The 17,775-nt window shown below is 40.1% G+C and overlaps 2 protein-coding genes and 1 long non-coding RNA gene across 6 annotated transcripts in view; 1 reads left to right on the top strand and 2 right to left on the bottom strand.

The window, feature by feature from the left end:
- The window catches only part of HDDC2 (HD domain containing 2), an 8,702-nt gene extending 5,752 nt beyond the window's left edge, over window positions 1-2,950 (top strand). Inside the window, exons 4-5 of the mRNA XM_026846373.1 lie at window positions 1,471-1,609; window positions 2,811-2,950. Of these exons, the coding sequence (XP_026702174.1) occupies window positions 1,471-1,609; window positions 2,811-2,905 (234 nt within the window). The 3' untranslated portion in view covers window positions 2,906-2,950. The remainder of the gene's footprint in view (window positions 1-1,470; window positions 1,610-2,810) is intronic.
- A 1,769-nt stretch (window positions 2,951-4,719) lies between these two features.
- LOC113478863 lies at window positions 4,720-5,631 on the bottom strand. The gene is made up of 2 exons (XR_003398153.1): window positions 5,408-5,631; window positions 4,720-4,830 (listed from the first exon to the last, which is right to left on the bottom strand). It is a non-coding gene; the product is annotated as an uncharacterized LOC113478863 (long non-coding RNA).
- Window positions 5,632-5,761: 130 nt separating this feature from the next.
- Window positions 5,762-17,775, bottom strand: part of TPD52L1 (TPD52 like 1) — a 50,429-nt gene continuing 38,415 nt past the window's right edge. For 2 of the 4 annotated variants that reach the window (XM_026846369.1, XM_026846370.1), the window contains exons 5-8: window positions 17,017-17,031; window positions 14,307-14,345; window positions 11,645-11,705; window positions 5,762-7,499 (exon numbers count right to left, since the gene is read on the bottom strand). In XM_026846369.1, the coding sequence (XP_026702170.1) occupies window positions 7,368-7,499; window positions 11,645-11,705; window positions 14,307-14,345; window positions 17,017-17,031 (247 nt within the window). In that variant the 3' untranslated portion in view covers window positions 5,762-7,367. The remainder of the gene's footprint in view (window positions 7,500-11,644; window positions 11,706-14,306; window positions 14,346-17,016; window positions 17,032-17,775) is intronic. The other 2 variants (XM_026846371.1, XM_026846372.1) reach the window with 1 other exon arrangement.

Here is a 17,775-nt window from a genome sequence, read left to right as displayed (position 1 = left end):
AAAAAAAAAAAAAAAAAAAAAAAAAAAAAAAAAATTAAGAAAATAAGTAGTATTTAAACAATCTAAAGGTGAGGCAAAGCTCAGATTGAAAGGAGGAAGGTAAAAATGTTGAAATGAATTTGATTACTAAAGTAACGATCAAAATGTAATTGAAAATTCAAAGCGTTGTTCAAATGCAAATAAGTAGTACATGAATCAATCATGGCTATCAAAATCTGGATGTCTGATGTAAAGCAAGAATCATAAGAACAAACAGGCTTCTAATACTATGTCAGACAAGGAAATGACCACAACATTTATCTGAGCATCACTGTGCTGGAATTACAACCCGGAATCTTGTCACTGTCAATGGCAACCACACCCACAGTTGTTGTCTTAAGATGCAGAAGGAGATGCTGTATTCCTTTGGTCTGTAAGAAAAACTCCCTGTGCTTTGTGCTGCTCTCCTCTGCAGAACTGCTGTGCATCACAGGTTTGTGTGGATCTGAAAGCACAGATGGGTCCAGTGTGTACTTGAGCCTCTGGTCTGATTATTGGTGGTGGTGATGATGAGCGGGTTCAGACCTGCTGAGGGTGTCAAATGTGATGGTGACCTGCCTGGACAGAAGCCTTTTTCTGTGGCTGGTATTAGAAGTCAGGAGAAGGCCAACTGAAGAGATATCAAATACAATGCAGTAGATTTAGAAAAAAAAATGAAACTGCAAACCTGTCCACAGCCAGCACTGGAAGCAAACAGCAGCAAAATTGTTCAAGTTGACTAGAAATGTGAATGACTCACAAATACATACTGGTGATGACTGGAGAGAGGGGAAAAAGCAGAGAGATTAAAGTCTGAAGGGGAGGAAACCACTTAACAACTCCTTCTCTATCTCCTAGGGGAGACATAAAGACATAAGCAGCTCAGACAGATTAGACCAGAGATTAAGAAGGAGTGACAGAAGAAATGTAAAGAACAACGCTTCATAAGAACAGCAAGTGGTAGAGAAATGTGCAAAATAGGTCTTAAAAACAGATAATGGTAATGCATAGGCACACACTATGGTAATTCATAGCCCTAGCCTGGCCTGTAAAGATCTTTATATATAAAATGTTGTTAAATGGAACCTATTATTTGATTTGTATATTGTGTAGGGTTGTCTGTATCATCCCTGATTCAGTTTAGCGTATGCAAAAGAATTGTGTTCTTAAGTCCTACTGTGTTTAATAGCAATTTAGCATGTACTTATTTAAAGTGTTTTGCTGAATAGCAGTCTTAAAAGAGAGTGAAAGACGTAACTGTCATATTTACGGCGTGGCTTGTACTACTGAAAAAATTATATATATAGATATATATATATATATATAAGATATATATATTATATATATATCTCTTATATATATATATATATATATATAAGATATATAAAGAGCTTCTAATACTCTTGTTTCAGAAGAACAAATTTTTTTTCTTATAACTGCAAATCTGTTCAGGAATATGAAAACCAGTGTACTGCAGAAGCCAAGTTTGTAAAACAGTTGGATCAGTGTGAGATGATACTGCAAGCATTTGAGTATGAAGAGTTGGAAAACACACCTGGCAGACTGCAGGATTTTTACGATTCAACTGCTGGTATGACATTTAGTCTTTTTTTGGTTTTTGTTTCGTAGATGAAAGGAATATACAAATTGCCTTTTATCTGATAGACATTCAGAGGAAGTGAGAAGTAGTTATTTCACTCATTGCTCAAGTACCCTAAAGATTTTTTGGGAAACTTACTGCAGTGTGACAATATTGTACATTTATCTGTAGATATTGAACCTGAATTTCATTTACACCAAGTTCCTTTTACGTCACTTTTTTTGCCTAGAGAGAGTCGGGGACCAATGTTCATTACACCTTCATGTGTTTAAGGATCTTCATGTAACATCAGAGGGGGTATAAAGGAGACTTCAGTCTTCACCGATGCTCCAACAGCAGCTTGTTCCTACTTTGTTAGTGTTTGATGAACCAGTGAAGTAGAATTTGTTACTCTTACATGAGCTATGGCCTTGTGTGACCTGCCTAAAGTACAAGTGAGAACCAGCTCAGTGAAATGTTTTAGGTGCAATTCTATTAATTCTTATTCTATCCACTGCTTTTCAGAAGATACTGATTAGTTGAAAGGAGAAATAGGTAAAATAATAGTATTCATTGTTTCAGCAAGGGAGTTGAACACTAGAAGAGGACTGTGACTTCAAGTCATCCTATCCTGGGAAAAAAAATAGGGACAGACAAACTCAGGGAGGGGGCCACCAATCACCAGACACAGTCCCTGACAAGTCATTTATACCTTGGTGACTCCTCGGGGAAACAATATGCTCTCTGAAAAATGCAATAATTTTATTGGGAAGAAGGAAAAAAAAAAAAAAAGGACATCATCAACAAAGTGGGAATACTTAATTTTCTAATTGACATCTCTCCCTCCAGAATTCTGTAACTTCAACTGAGCTGGTGTCTCAGTAGAACATACAGCATATACCCTGAGTGCATCTGTAATTGGGGTGGTTTCCTGTAGCAGGATACATAGTATGGGATAGTCTTAGACGGGGTGCATCCCTTTTTCATCTCTTAATTGTCTTAATAGAGCACGAAATATTGTTGTAAGATTTTTGGGAAGAATGGCTATAACTACTGTTACAGTTATTCTATAGTTGGATTAAACTGGGAGTATTCTCTTTCTTAAAAGAATAATTTGACATTTATTCTGAGCCTAAAATGACATCACTGCCAACTTTTCACATGTAGGAAAATGAGAGCATTTTTAATTAACTTTGTTTCTTTTGTTTTGCAGGGAAGTTTGTTCACCCAGAAATACTCCAGCTTGTATCTCTGATTAACACAGAAAGGAATAAAAAAAAAGCAGCTACATCTCATCCACATTCCTGAGGTGTTCCTAAATGCTGTAGCTATAATAAATACTTTGTTTTATATTCTATGCATTATTTTTTCCTCCTTATAGCATCATTAATTCTGCCAGCAGATTTTTTTCTGTGCATTCACTGCTGAGAATCCCAAGACCACTTAGGAGCAGGTAGGATAGTTACCTCCTGGATCAGAGGTTGTGTCAAGGACCAAATATTTGGAATTTGCATAATTGGGTTGTTTTTTTTTTTTAATCAGCCTCTGATTGATGCAGTCTCAGCTACAAATAGATTCTCTACCGGGGAAATTTGCGTAAATTTAAAAATTAGCTGATGACAATGTTCAGGTTGTCTTGTTCTGTGATTTCTAAGTATGTATGGATTTAAGTACCTTCCATATCAAACAGGCTGATACCTGTTCACTGTGCTACACTGAAGTGAGACCAATGAGCACTTTTCTCTAGAAGCTCTTGACAGAGCCAGACTTAAGAGATGAAATTTCTTTGGAGTGCATAAGCCTTAAGAAATGATGGTGCATAAAACTGGTAATCTCATTAATTAAGTTTTCTCAGTATGTTTATTGTTTAATACAATTTTTCCACTGTTGATGTGTTGTAGCAGGCAGTGGTGCTGACATTTCCATAGGGCCAGTATTCCTGACTCCCCTTTGCACCAGACTGGCAATTTTACAGTCGTTTGCACGAGTAATTGATAATCACAGAAGAGCTGAGGTTAGGAGGAACCTACAGAGCTTGCTCAGTCTAATGCAAAGCCTGTACATGCATGCAAAGTGGGCTGTCCCTTGTTGACACTGTTACACACTGCACTGATTCTGCTGTAAATGGCAGTTTTTAGTGGAAATAATAATGCTAATGTGAAAGTACAGTGTGGTTGTCAAGCAGAGCTCTAGATGGTGGCAAATGCCATGATGAGGCCAGTCTGCACTAACTCTTGTGGAGCTAGCTTCTTTGTCTTTAGACTCATGTCAGATAAAGCAGTGTATAGCTAAATTCAGTGGTCCTCCTCTTTATAAAGGTGGCTGATTTTGGTGAGCACACATCTTCAGGCACTGGGACTCGGGAAACATCTCCTTTATGCAAACCTGAGGGGCTTGGCCAAAGCTCACGCTGTGTTCTGCGGCTGGTGTCTCGGGCAGAGACACGGTGCACTGTGCAGAGCTGCTGGGAGTTCGTGCCTTAGCGGTGGCACAGTGCCCAAAATGTGCAGAGCAGAGTGGTCCAGGCAAGAGGTGGGATGCCTACTCTGCTCAGGGAACCCTGCAAGGCAGCCGTTGTGCCCTGTGGAGACCCTGGAAGAACAAGCTGCACTTTACTGAGCAATATGAAACTGTTTAGTGGTCACTGGTGGCTGACTGTCCATACCACAAGTGTGATGGAGTTGGCCCATTGTTCTTCAGCACTTTTATTCCACCAAGATGCCTACAAACCATAGTCTCCATTAGTTTGTATGGAATGCCAGAGATGGAAGAGCTACAGATGCAGTGCAAGACAGAACTCAGAATGTTCTTGACAAACAAGTGGCCTTAAAAAGCTGTTTGATAGAAACACACAGCACAAGCTACCCTGGCAGGAACAGTTGGTGCCTCCAAGGCAGCAGGAGGCTTTACTGGCTGGTTATGTGCTGCTGTGCAGGGGCCCAGGGACAGAGCACTGAACCCCAGGCAGCAGTGCAAGAAAGGTGTTTCTGGGAAACAGAAACATGGTGACTTGGGGAGGGGGTGGGGGGTGTGGTGTTTGGCTTTTTGTTTAAAGAAATCCAGTAGGTACCTTGTGTAAAACTGCGTTCCTTTCTACTCATTGCAACTGCAATCCTATGTCAGTTTTGGACACTGTATTTTAATAGAATTAGGAGGTGGTTGGAAAGAGGCTGGAGAAGAAAGTGCAATCAGAAAGCTTGAGCTATGAAGACAGCCTACAGGACTTCAGCCTTCTTAACTGTGATGGTTTGACTGGCTAAATGCCAGGTATCTACCCAGTCGCTCTATCACTCCCCCCCCCTTTCCCCTTGTTTTCTTAACAGGGTAAAGAGGGGAAAGATAAACAAACCCTTGTGGATGAAACAAAAGCAGTTTTAATATAAGCAAAATGAAGCAAAGGTCCATGCGCAGAAGCAAAAGCAAACAGATTTATTCTCTACTTCCCATGGACAGGCAATGTCGGTCCTTCTCAGGAATTGGGGCTCTAATATGTGTAGTGGTGGCCTCGGAGAACCAAGGGTTACCCCAACCCCTTCCTCCCAGCTTTATACTGAGCAGACATCATATGGTCTGGAATATCGCTTTGGTCAGTTTGGGTCAGCTGTCCTGGTTGTGTCCCCTCCCAAGATCTTGCCCACCCTGTCCCACTGGGGGAAATGTCGGAAAGAGCCTTGGTGCTGTGTAAGCACTGCTCGGCAGTAGCCACAGCACCAAGGGTGCTATCAACACCCTGCCAGCTCCCAGCATAAACCACAGCACCGTGAGGGCTGCTATAGGGGAAACCAATTCCAGCTCAGCCAGACCCAGCACACTAACACAATACTGAAACACACTGTTCATGTGCAGAAGTGTGCTGGGCCCTGGACATGTGACCTATGAGAGGAAATCACCTTCTCCCATGTCTTTCTCCTGAGCTACTCATCTGCACTGACCCTACACAGAGCAGCAGCTGCTGTAATCACAGTAATATATCTATAGTGGCCAACCTACCTCCACTAGATTATGTTCTTGCAATTTATCTTGATACTGCAGGGATGGAGCAAGGCTTAGAGACGCACAGTAATACTAGTAAATACACAGAATTTAAAAAAAAATCACAAAGTATAAAAGAGCAAGAGAAATTTATTTTTAACATCAATAACTTAATTTACACAAACTAAGCTAACCATTAATATCTTCTTTATTTAAATAAATTCACATTTATGCACAAATCCACATAAAATAAGCTAGCAAACTGTTACAAGAAAACTGTACTAAAAAACCCTAATTAGTTTTGCTTCCATGCTAAAAATCACACTAAAGAGGCATTTGATATAAATATCCAAAGTTAACTTATGTCCAGTAGAACATTACGAAAGGACTTCCAACTCTGTAAAAACTATAACAAAAGCCACACAGGAAAAAAATCACTTAAAGCCAAGTTTTTTCACAAGATTTTAAGCAGTCTGTAATGTCAAACTCACCAACACAGATTTGAAGCTTTGGCTTATGCTCAAAAAATGCATCCATTTTGAAAGTAGCCAGACTGTTTTCCATTTTGTTTATACTTTATTGATAAAGTTGTGCTCATCTCAGTCTGGTGAACTGAGTAATGCAACATGCAGACCGACATGTGCTCACTAGACAGTAAGACAGTGTCACGAGTGTGCTGCTCTCAGAAAAAAAAAATGTTAAAAGGATGCAAGAAAACATGCTGCATCAAAGTTGAGAGATGACTAGCTCATGGTGATTAGGCAGATGTAATACGGTTAGTGGAATTATGCCCTGGAATGAAGCACAACAAAATTTTGACAGCAAAAGTACCTACTCATCCTGTGTATTGTAAGATAATAGGGTTTACGCTAGCAGCTCTGAAATGCTGAGTGAAGGCAGGGGCTCTCTAACCTATGGCACATCTTAAGCCAATTGTTGGGTTTGTATTCTTTCACTTAAGGCTGTATGTTGACTGAGGCTCATAAATACACCTTCCCCTATTTTTGAGGGGAAGATACAGAGACAAAAATGTTAGAGGTTCCCTTTTTTACTTAACTTATACTGTCAAGTCTTACCAAACCACAGAGAGAATGCAGTGGAGCTTTTTAAACAAGCTTTTTGAGCTACAACAATCATCTTAAACGGGCAGCTGCGATCAGTTCAGTCTCTATATGAGTAACCTGGTGTCTCTTCCTTTTCCCCTTACTCTGCTGACTAATAGGTGGAGGGCAATGCCAGACTGTACCAATGAAGGAGAAAAAGACTTTTTGTGACAATAAGTGATTTAATTCCTTTAGGAAATAGATTATGTACAGACACTCCTGAGCAAAGGGCACATGGTATGGCTGGTAGACAGCTGGTATATGGACTACTGCTGGCAGTAGAAATCTTTGCACAGCTCTTGGTCCATCTGTCTGATGTGGCACTGAGAAGGGAGTTGGAAACCAACAGATAGAAAACAGTAAACTGAAAGAAGAAAGAAGCTGACACTGGGTTATTGTTGCAGGGAAGTTACATGAGCATGAAAACTATTTTGGTCACTTAACATTGAATTTAGAGCATTATAAGTCAATGACTTGCATGTAGTTTCTATGGAGCACAAAGTACCTGATGATGAAATGGCCCATCTAAAACACAGCTAGAGAGAGGAGACATTTCTCCAGCTCAAGGGCAGGGAGGCAATTTTCCACAGCTGACAAAATCTTGTTGCACAAGTTGGCTGGCAAGGGAGGTCTAAAAATCACTGACTAGGCAAGTCTCTGAAGAGAGGCATGTGAGGCTCAGGAGGGCCCGCAGTCTAACACTGAAGCTCTTCTTCGCTCTCGGGGAGTCGGGTGCCAGCAAGAGAGCTCTGAGCGCTGGCATGGGCTGTAGAGCTGAGAACTTCTTCAAAACTGCCCCCCGTGTGGCTTGTCCCACCAACCTTGGTCTGAAACAAAAGGCAAACAAAGTGAACAGCAAGTTCCTCTGCTTACCCTGTGTAGCAAGTCCCCTTTGCATTCCACCTTATGGTCATGGAGGGCTGAGAACTTCAAAGCAGGCAGAGACATGGGGGGTTGGGTTTTTCTTAGCACAAAAGCTATAAAAACAGTCAAATAAAGTAACCCCTTTCCTCCCTCAATTTCTAAACTTCTAGGCTGCGCTCATCAAATCTGCCAGTGGCATTTATCATGCACTTAAAAGAACCAGTCCCCAAGTAGGTCCCAGGCAGGAACCTAGATCCTACCATTAAACTTAGTGCAGTTGTTCACGAGTTGCTCACACTGGTTTCATTGTTTTTTTCCAGTTCTCACAGGCTGAATAAAAGACGGGTATTAAAATGAACTAGTTCATTTGCCTTGTAAAGTGGCCCATCCACCAGCAATGGTAACACAGCTGCTCTCAAAGTACATAAACTGTACTGGGATTTCAGATAGTAGAAGGAATATAGTAACCAAAGAACAAAAAACAGCAGGCAGAGCTTTAGCTAAAGATTTGGAAACAGTCAACAGTAAACGATGAAAAGACAAAACTGTTTTGACTGGGTTGTCCTGATAAGAGAACATTCTTCTATGGCTTGGCTTGCTGATATGCCCACTTGAAGTTTATTCAAGCCTGAAGATTGGGCAAAACTTTTTACTCCATCCTAGAACTGCAGCAGGACAAAGACAAACTGGCATTTTTTCCAGCCTGTCAGCCACTGAAAGTTTAGGAAGATTTTAATTTAATGAATTTTGTGTCTTAAGTTTCCAAAGGGTTAAGTCTATATAATCCTTTGTTTCATCAACTATCACAGGAGCTTGCCTAGTTTAAGATTAACAATATTAGCAATAAAATAAGGCGGTACTAGATATTTGCTCTGACAGTTTGAGTCACAACTATTAAGAATTCCTGTCTCAAGAGATATCTGTATCCAGTTTAGTGGACTTTGCTGACTTTCAGAAGTATCAGTCCAACGCTGAACTTTGGAAACCGCAATACAAAATACATATATTGTTAAATGTTGGTAGACTTGAACTGGCAGTGAAAAGGTGGCCACTGCCTAGTAAAGCTACTGTTGTTTTCATGGCAGAACTCATGACATTTATTTGCCATCTAAAATTTTCAGAAGAAAACTGATTCAGACTGATCAGTGATCATGAAAGTGTTCCTGCACTATTTGAAATGACTCAGATAAGATGCATCTGAATTTGGACACCTCAAAATTAGAAACATTAATGCAGTTTCATTTTCTGCTAGCCTTTCTGCCTACTCCTCCATCCAAAAGCAAGAATGATGTAAATCACTTTACTGAATGCCTCTGGGCAATATTCCAGTGTTTATGCAAATATTTAATTCATCAGTGTTCTGATTTTCAGAAAAGTTGAAGAGACCTGGGCACCCAGGTCCTGTTGATTTCCAGGGGAAGCGGAACTAATACAGTCTCTTAAGAAGGCTGCAACCCAAAGTCCAAACTCCAAGAGTAAATAAAATCTAATTTGAAATTTGACTTCTAAATGTATGAAATCTGAACATTTGTTTTGGCTGACTACTAAATACTGTACAATCACTGGAGATCTGTAGCTAATATTGCGGGGGGTGGGGGGGGGAGACGATAAGGCTACTGCTGTTCTTTTCTTTTTTCAGAAGCCTTTCTAGGAAGTTTCCACTTTTTCAGACCACAGCAGGATTCTAGAATTGAAGGAACAGCCTATGATTTCTCCCCCACCACTCCTCTGTCTTCCAAATCTGCAAGCCTTGGAACAGAGACAGTGAAAAGGAAGAACAGTGCTGAGACATTCCCAGTTGTCCACAGCCTATGTTAGTGGCATCTTATGTCGATGACTCCAGCTTCCTTTCTCAATTTGCACAAAGAAATGAAAGAAAGATAGAATACAGACAGAAAATACTTCAGAAGATGTTAGTGTGTTTGCCGATAAACATGGACAATTAAGGTTTAATGGGATGTGGAAAATTACTTTAGACTCAAGACTTTCTGTTTTGTCCTGCTTAACTAAAGATTGCTTAAAGGATGATCTAAGAGCACCCTGAACACAATAGGCTAAGAGCTGGCATGACAGTCTCTTCTAGAAGAATGCCTTTGCTTAATCAGCAAAATAAGATCAGGCTCCTCAAGAAGACCAGAGCTGTGCAGTTTGAATTGACGTTTCCTCTTTCTGAGTGACACGCTGAGGTGACTGGAAACAGACATCCTACCCTGATGCAGAAAGGGTATCACTCACATTTGTCCTTTAGCCCTCAAAGCAAAGCAAAAGGCTTTAATCTGCTCTTCTCACAGGCTGGTCGTAAGTGTGGAAGGAATGAATCTGTGGAGTGTAGAGTAGTCTAGAACCAAACTTGGGAGCCAGAAGTACTGCAGAAAGCCCTGAGACTAGGTTTAGCAACTAAATGGGTACAAAAGGTGCTGCACTTCTCTAGTGTAGTTTCCTCTAACTTGTGAGTGGCAAAAAATTGAAAAAAAAAAAAAAAAATCCATTTTAGACTTCAGGTGTTCCAATGAGCTGCTTCCCTAATCTAAATGGGTAGAAGGAATATAAAGAGATAAGCAAGCAATACATTTGACATCACCAGACAGGAATTCAGACCTTACAAGCTGATGCACCCCACCACATGAATGATTTCTCCTACAATGAAGTTTAGTATAAAAAGCATTTGCAGCTAAGGTGAAAATAATTAATAGGAAGATGTATACAGGCACTGAGCTGGGGTTCTGGAGGTTTGCATTCTGTTCTGGCTCCTTGGAATGCTGCCTCCCACATGTGAAACTGAGATGATGTTTCCTTCTCTGACACAGTGCACAAGCAATGACATTACCCTGCACTATCAAGACTTAAAGTTGTCAGAACAGCTTATCTCTAAATAAATGTGAACTTTTAAAAGGTGAAAATGATAGAGCAACTCTGCATTCTTTGGTGGACATTGGTCTTCAGAAATATAAATCAAGCTCTCTGCTGCTTACTTTCCTCAGACACTGACTGGAAAATTTTATCTGCTGTATGATTTCACAGCGGCATGGAAAAGACAGACCTTCCCTGTGTACCTGCTGCCTCAGTTCCAGCTGTAATTTGCATTTTCTGTAACAAAGAACGTCCTTCTGTCCCAAGTGGAAGGTCATTTTCTTGCCTTTTGAATGCTTTACAAGTTGTTATGCCCTTTGACATTAATCTACTATTTTCAGTTCCTCCTAAAATGAGGGTTGATCAATTTGGCCCTTGTCCACTTGAAATACATTGTAATCTTTCTACTGCAGCCAAGTAAAATGCTGTTTTATGAGCACACTTAGCTATCTGATGAACAAGAACCATTAGGAGACAAACCCTCTTGTTCCCTGCCTTGAATGTACCTCACCATGCAGCAAAGATTAGCTCACTGCAAATTTGCAATGCTCTGTCCTGCTAAGAACCTTAACAGGTGCTATTAGCGATAACTGGTAACTTTGCCATCAGATCTTCCTGTCCAGCAGCAAATGTGTCAATATAGTTTTGAAATTTTAAATCCAGACAAGACAATGAAATTTGAGAGGAAACACACCTGTATTAAAGAAAGATGAGTTTGGTGCTAAGAGCCACACAGGTAACATGAATCAGACCCGAGTTACATGACAGCTCCCACCAGCTGAGTAAGGGGCACTTGGTGAGTACATCTCTAGCACTGAAAGGAGCATATCTCAGGGATGGAAGTTCACTCTACAGGCGTATGGCTGTGTCCATCTGGCAAGGCACTGCACTTAGCTTATGAGGCCACACTGCTTCCAAAATCTGACCTTGAATCTCCACATGGCTCTGCCTTGCACAGCATAAACAACCGTGGTCACACCTTATGAGATGCCTCTGCTTTCCATTTCAGTATGGCCACATTTTGGGCATTTCTGAGAGCATCTGTTTACTCTGGCAGACAACAGAAGTAATTTCTTAGTAACAAAGCAGAGAAGGACTATTTCTCTGCACATTGCCTTCATTTTCCATTAGTGCTCTTGCAGTTCCATGAAATTCTTGATGGAACAGCAAATTCAACAAGTCTCTTGTACAAATTATACAGAAAATTAAGCTGTTAAACTTTAAGAAGCACAGCCATGTAACAGCCTCCAACCTTTACCTTAAGGCTTGTGACAGTGGTCTCAACCTTCTCCTCAAATGATTTGAATGTTGGAGAATTCCTAGGACGAAAAGAAAGTTGAAGAAGGGTCAGTTGCAAACATAATGGGGTAACTCCACAAACGGATCAGTTCTTAGCAGGCGACAAGGCTAGGACAGAATGAAGGCTGGCTGGCAGCACAGGGCTGCAGACTGATAGGGATTAACAGTCTCTTGTGCTCTGTCAGTCAAATCCAATTATGGTAAACAGATGAGTATTTTTTAGCTACAAATTTGCAAATGCAGAACCTGACTAGTAAACTGAAACCAGTTACTAGCTTGCCTATCCTCTGATAAATTTATCATGTTCTCAGAAGAACAGTCAAAGAACACTGACTGTAGTGCTGCATTTCTATGGTTTTATCCATTTGTGTTGTTGCTTGTAATGAAATTAACACTTTTTTCAGCTGATAAGCAAGTTCATAATATACATAATTAAAAAGATGACAGTTTAATGTCCCGAAGCTAGGATGAAGGAGATTAGAACTACATAGGAAGTGGGTCCAAAATGCCTTTGAGGAATCCTGACCCCTCACTCCATGATTTTGTGACCACATGCATATCCTGCTGCTTTCAAAAGATGAAGACTTCCAAAGGTGCTCCTCTGACAAAGCTAAGCTTTTTCTCTGCCTTTCATTCCCTGTAGAACAGAATATAACACTGTTTTGGGGAAAACTGAGAGCTGAACATATCTTAAAAAAAAAATTAAAAAAAAAAAAAAAAAAAAAGGCAACAGCTGTCATTTTCCTTCTTAAAGCAAATCAGCTATTTGGTTTGCTGGCTTGCCTGACAACCTTGTTTGTTCTTAATTTCTCCAAAATCTGAAACATAGCTTCTCCCTCATTTTAAATGCATTCAATCTTTTACATTTCTTACTGCAAACAGAACATAGTGACCACAACTAATACTTGCCACACAGTATTATAATGCATATGCTGTTTTAAAGTGAGAGTATGATTGCCCACAGAGATCTGTACCCATGTTGTTCCTCAGTTGCTTAGATGGATGTCTTCTCCCCTTTTGACAGCAGCTTCCCTACTGCTGATAATCCCTGTCCCATGTAGGGAGACATGCTAGAAATAGGCAAGGTGGAATGAGTACAAAAGCTTGTCTCCTCCTACAGCAGTTCAGCTGGCACAAAGGACTTGAGCAAATCTGCAGTGGGTAAAGGGAACCCTCTTCTGGTTCTCTGTTCCTTGCCTGACAACTGAGAGCTCAATTACAGCATACTTTGTCCTTCATTAGTGAAGACTCTGCAGCTCAGAAACCGCTGTCCAGCGGGGTTCCTCTTGTACTTTCTTTACCACAAGAAACAAAGCAGTGACAGGATGTCTCTAAGACCAGAGCAGTATAATGAAGCAGTTAATTGTTTAGTTCTTAATTTTTTTTTTTTATTTTTTTTTTTCCCACCCGTCTATTGTGGTATATCCAGAGAGATTATAGCAATTACTACCACTGAGAGTGCAGTGGTAACTCCTAACAACGTGGCCATCAGGATGGACAAAACCCACTACATCTATTTGGTCCTACATGAAATAAAATGTAAGCGAGCTTTAACCATAATGGAAGGTAACCTCACAGTGGAACAATGAGGCAGAACCACTTCACGCTGGCAGGTGTCCATGCCTCTGTGTCACCCATGGGGAAAGACAAACAAATGTAGGAGCCTGAGTTTCATTCTGCAAAGTTATGAAGCCAATAGCTGCTAGAACTTCAGTGTACCAGTTCATCCGCTGCACATTCTGGTAATGTACTGGGAGCATGATGATGACCTCTATTTCTGCAAATACATTTACATCATATCCCTCATCAGGCTAAGTTAAACTGACCTTAATTTAAGGAAAGGGCAAACAAAAAATAGTTGGAAAAATAATGCAGATTTACTTTTGGTTTCTGTTAAATAGGTGACAGACTTTCCATCGGGTAAGAAGAGTCAACAGGAGAGAAATGGAGTTCTATGATTTACATCTGACTCACAGGTCACACTGGTGAATGCCTGCCTTAAACTACCCACCTGCTGAAGCTGAATGCATTAGCATCCATCATATAGGTAGGAGATCTGTTTTCCCCACATGCTTGGCAGTGAGCGGGGATATTCATATATTTAGAGGCCAAGGAGGTAAAAAAGCTGGATCCTAATTTTATTGAAAACAATCATAGCTTTACTTGAACAGACATCAATATTTCGCTGCAGTCAAGTAAAGCATGATTACAGCCATTAAAATATGAAAGCACTCAGATAAAATCCCTCCCTAGAAGCATGATCCAAAGCCTGCTGGAGTAGAAAGCATCTCCGACCCTAATAGGCTTTGGATGATGTTCTAGAGGCAGCAAAACAACTGAATTTCAGATTCAGTAATACAAACCTGCTAACCACCCAAATACATCTCGGAACTGCTTCATTTACTCAAAGGCTTGTACAAGAGATTAAACTGTTAATACAATTAAAAGAACACAGATGGCCTTTCCTGCAGCCCTTATCTACATGAATAACCTTAATTGATTGAAGTAGGACTATTCATCCAACTAAAAACTGTAGGATTAGGATCAAAGTATGCAAATCCCCCCTCATTACAACACTGCTGGACATCACCATAGCAAACAGAATATGGGTAGCATATTACCTCATTGCAGGCATGCTTATGGAATGGCGAATAGAGTAGCTGTGGGACGAAAGCAAAAGATAACAAAAATAAGCTGTAAAATCCAGTCTACAACATAATTACTTTTTTTTTTTAATTAAAAAAATTACATATTTTCAACAGCGCTGGTACTTTTTCTCTCTTGATGGCAATAGCTTGTCAAACTCACTCGTGAATTCCAGGTCACTTTCAGCACTGAAGATCTTACAACCACATGTTCATGTCAACTGATCAGCAATTTAATAAGACTCAAAGGAATGATGCAAAGCAACTCCTGGCAATATCCATTTAAATGGTGCAGACCCCTGCTACCTACAGAGACATGTTACAGAGGAACAGAGAGCTACCTCTGTGTTCTGCAGTGACAGACAATAAGCTCTATGTTGGGGGAGTGCAGCATGCCTCAAGTTTGTGAGCATAAACAGAGCTGGTTTATAAGGCCATGGGCAAGTGGTTAATTGCCTTTGTTGCATGTACAACAGATAAGTCGAAATACCAGTGCCAGCCACCAATTTCTATAGGCTCCTGCACAACAGGCTACTAAAACAAGAGCTTTCTTCAACCAGAGAGGCAGCTCTCAGCTGCAGCAGCTGCTGTCCCCATCTCTAGGATGTTTCACCTCCTCCTTCACACCTCAACATTACCAAAAAGCTGTTTTCCACAGCTCTTATCCAGTTCTCCTGGTGATACTTCGCTCCACAGACTTCCCAACAGCAAGAGTATCAGAAGGTTGGCAAGCAGAGGATGGCGTCTCTGCATCACTCCAAGATCCTCAAATCACCTTGCACACCTTCAACCCTGCAGATGGCCACCCACTCTAACCGCCTGACTTAATTAGCCACATTCTACCACTGGAGCTACCAAAGCCACCGCTGCTATCATAGCATCACCTCTTCCCTGCTGCTGGGAAGCATCAAGTCTGTTCTGAATGTGTATTTTTATTTGAAGCATAAAAACTGCCTATATGTACATTCAGACCTGAACATTGGAAGTAAATTGTGCACTGGAAGAGTATGTATTGTTTCAAAAATTCCTGCATGGCTACTTTTGGTGTTGACTGACAGATGCAGCCTGGTCTGATTGAAAACAGTGAGAGCTTTATTTTAAGAGACAGCAACATTTGACTGCAATCAAGCAAAGCATGATTATAGCATTAAAAAATGAAAAATCTGATATAAACAGCACATGTGTTTGTTCTAAACTACACAGAGTAGCACTGTGTCCACATACACACAAAAGATTTTTTTTTCCCAGGTTGAAGATTCAAAAAGGGCAGGGGGAGGGAAGGAAGGAATTATTTGGCAATTAGGTGGGACAGAGAGATTTTTGTTGTGTGCATTTTAAGGCTTCTTCTAAGCTCAGATAAAGAACGGACAGCAGGCAACTCAAATCTTTCATGTTCAATTTTTCACAATTTTTAAGACTTAAGAAAAGATTAGCCCAAACATTTCACAAGTGCAGCAAATCTTTAACAATCCTAGTTAAATTAAACAAGCATGCTTGCCATTTTAATCTTGTAACACATGACAAATAGGCAAAAATAAGAGTTTGGAAGTATTTCAGCATAGGCTGCTCTTCTTCTAATAGCAAAATATTCCAAATATGAAGGTTTAAGTAAGAAGATTACATTGTGCCAAATTAAATTTGCACAGCTGAGAGGTGGCATGTGACAGACAATTGGAATACTAAGTGCATATTTTATTGAGTTCCTCTTTTAATTTCTCTAAAGAAGTAAGGATGCAAGTTAAAGGAATGGTGACAACATCTTTTACTAGCAGCCTAAAACATTAAGCTTTTTTAAAGACATACATGTCTGTAGTGGTGATCAGTGCAGAGGCAGAGAACAGGGATCCTTCATGACAAAGGTCACTAAATACTACATTTTGGTTTCATGTCACAGTGAGATAGGAAGGCCAATCTATGTCCCATTTTGAAATCTTCTCAGTGAAGTAAGAGTCCACATTAGGATCACCTAGCTGAACTGAAGAATTGTTCTTGAGCTGTCCTGTGCACTAGTGATGCTACAAGACCAGAGGGCCTACAGGGGATTCAGGGGTGCTCAGCCTCTCTGCTGAGTGACTGACAAAGCCAGACTGCTTACAGAATCTTTGAGAACACATAAAACTGTTTTATAATTCATCATATACTGAAGTGCTTTACAGCATCAATAAATGCAATCTCTTAATATAAAGAACCCCTTTAATCATGTTACAAACCTGGTCTGCTATTGGAAGTTTCCCCAGGACTCAAGATTTCTAAAGAGTCGCCATATACACTTCACGACTAACATACTTTTACTTTATTGAAGAGGAGGTAAATACTTTATACAATCTTTATAAAACTCTGCTGGCAGAACAGATTTTTTAATGAGCATTTGTTTATGTTCCAACCTGACAGAAAAAGATGGTTGAGAAAAATGGGTTTACATATAAATAGGTGTTCCCCAAGAGGCACATTTTTGAGCATGTTCATTATTTGAATTTCAGACTAATCTACTCAAGAGCAAGGCAAACAACTTACTCCAGTCCTTTCGTCATTATACTCACCATGCTGTAAAAATGTGGCATTACAGTTTAAGTAACATATGTTTTTATCTTACATAACGATGCTGAAAGAGGTTACTGCATTATGTTCCATAAAACAAATCCTGTCAAACACAGAAGCAGTATTCAAGGAGAGTAACATGTCTTACCCAATTGAATGCGATCTGTGGTGGATGCGCAAGGAAAGAAAAGGAAGAGTTAAAAGTATTATGAAAATGTAACGAAAATATACATATATCTCTGTAGCATGTCAAAAACATTTGCATTCAAATCTTGATGCTGGATTTCACACTAGGCCATGAATCAGTTCAGATTCCTTCAGAGCAAAAATTTTCACACACTACTTCACTACACAGTCACCTATTCTGTGTGCAACAAAGAACGGAAGTTTTGTCTGCTAAAATTTGTGTTCTCTTCACTAGATCAGATTTAAACAATGCTAAGTGGTTTCCCTCCCAAAATCCTACCTTAATCTCATTAAAGAGAAAGGTGGACTGGAATTGTACATGTACATCAGCATTAGATGTCCTGTTTCCCCGCTCTGGATTTCTTAATCAGTTGAGAAAGGTATGGGAAAAAATAAGAGAATTTTAATTCCTAAAATGACATTTTCTAAAATACTTCTTCCCTGTTGAAAACAATATTTGAAATACTTTGACACTGTTTTCCAGCTCACAAGAAACTTAAGGCAGCAGAAATAGGAGAGGTGCACTGATACTCAAATATTCAAAGGATGTCATTAAGGCTCCAAAGTCGAGAAATGATGAGGCAGACAGCCTCTCCTTCATCTGTGCGTACTGATGTAGTCTTTAATTACAGACCACTTCAAGGGAACACCTGTCTCATGCAGTGAGCCAGATAGATGGTGCACTCTTCAATACTTATTTTTCACATCCTTTTTCAATGTC

Source organism: Athene cunicularia, assembly GCF_003259725.1.
Source record: "Athene cunicularia isolate RWA chromosome 3 unlocalized genomic scaffold, athCun1 chr3_part1, whole genome shotgun sequence".
NCBI lineage: Eukaryota > Metazoa > Chordata > Aves > Strigiformes > Strigidae > Athene > Athene cunicularia.
This window is presented reverse-complemented; position numbering and strand designations above follow the sequence as displayed.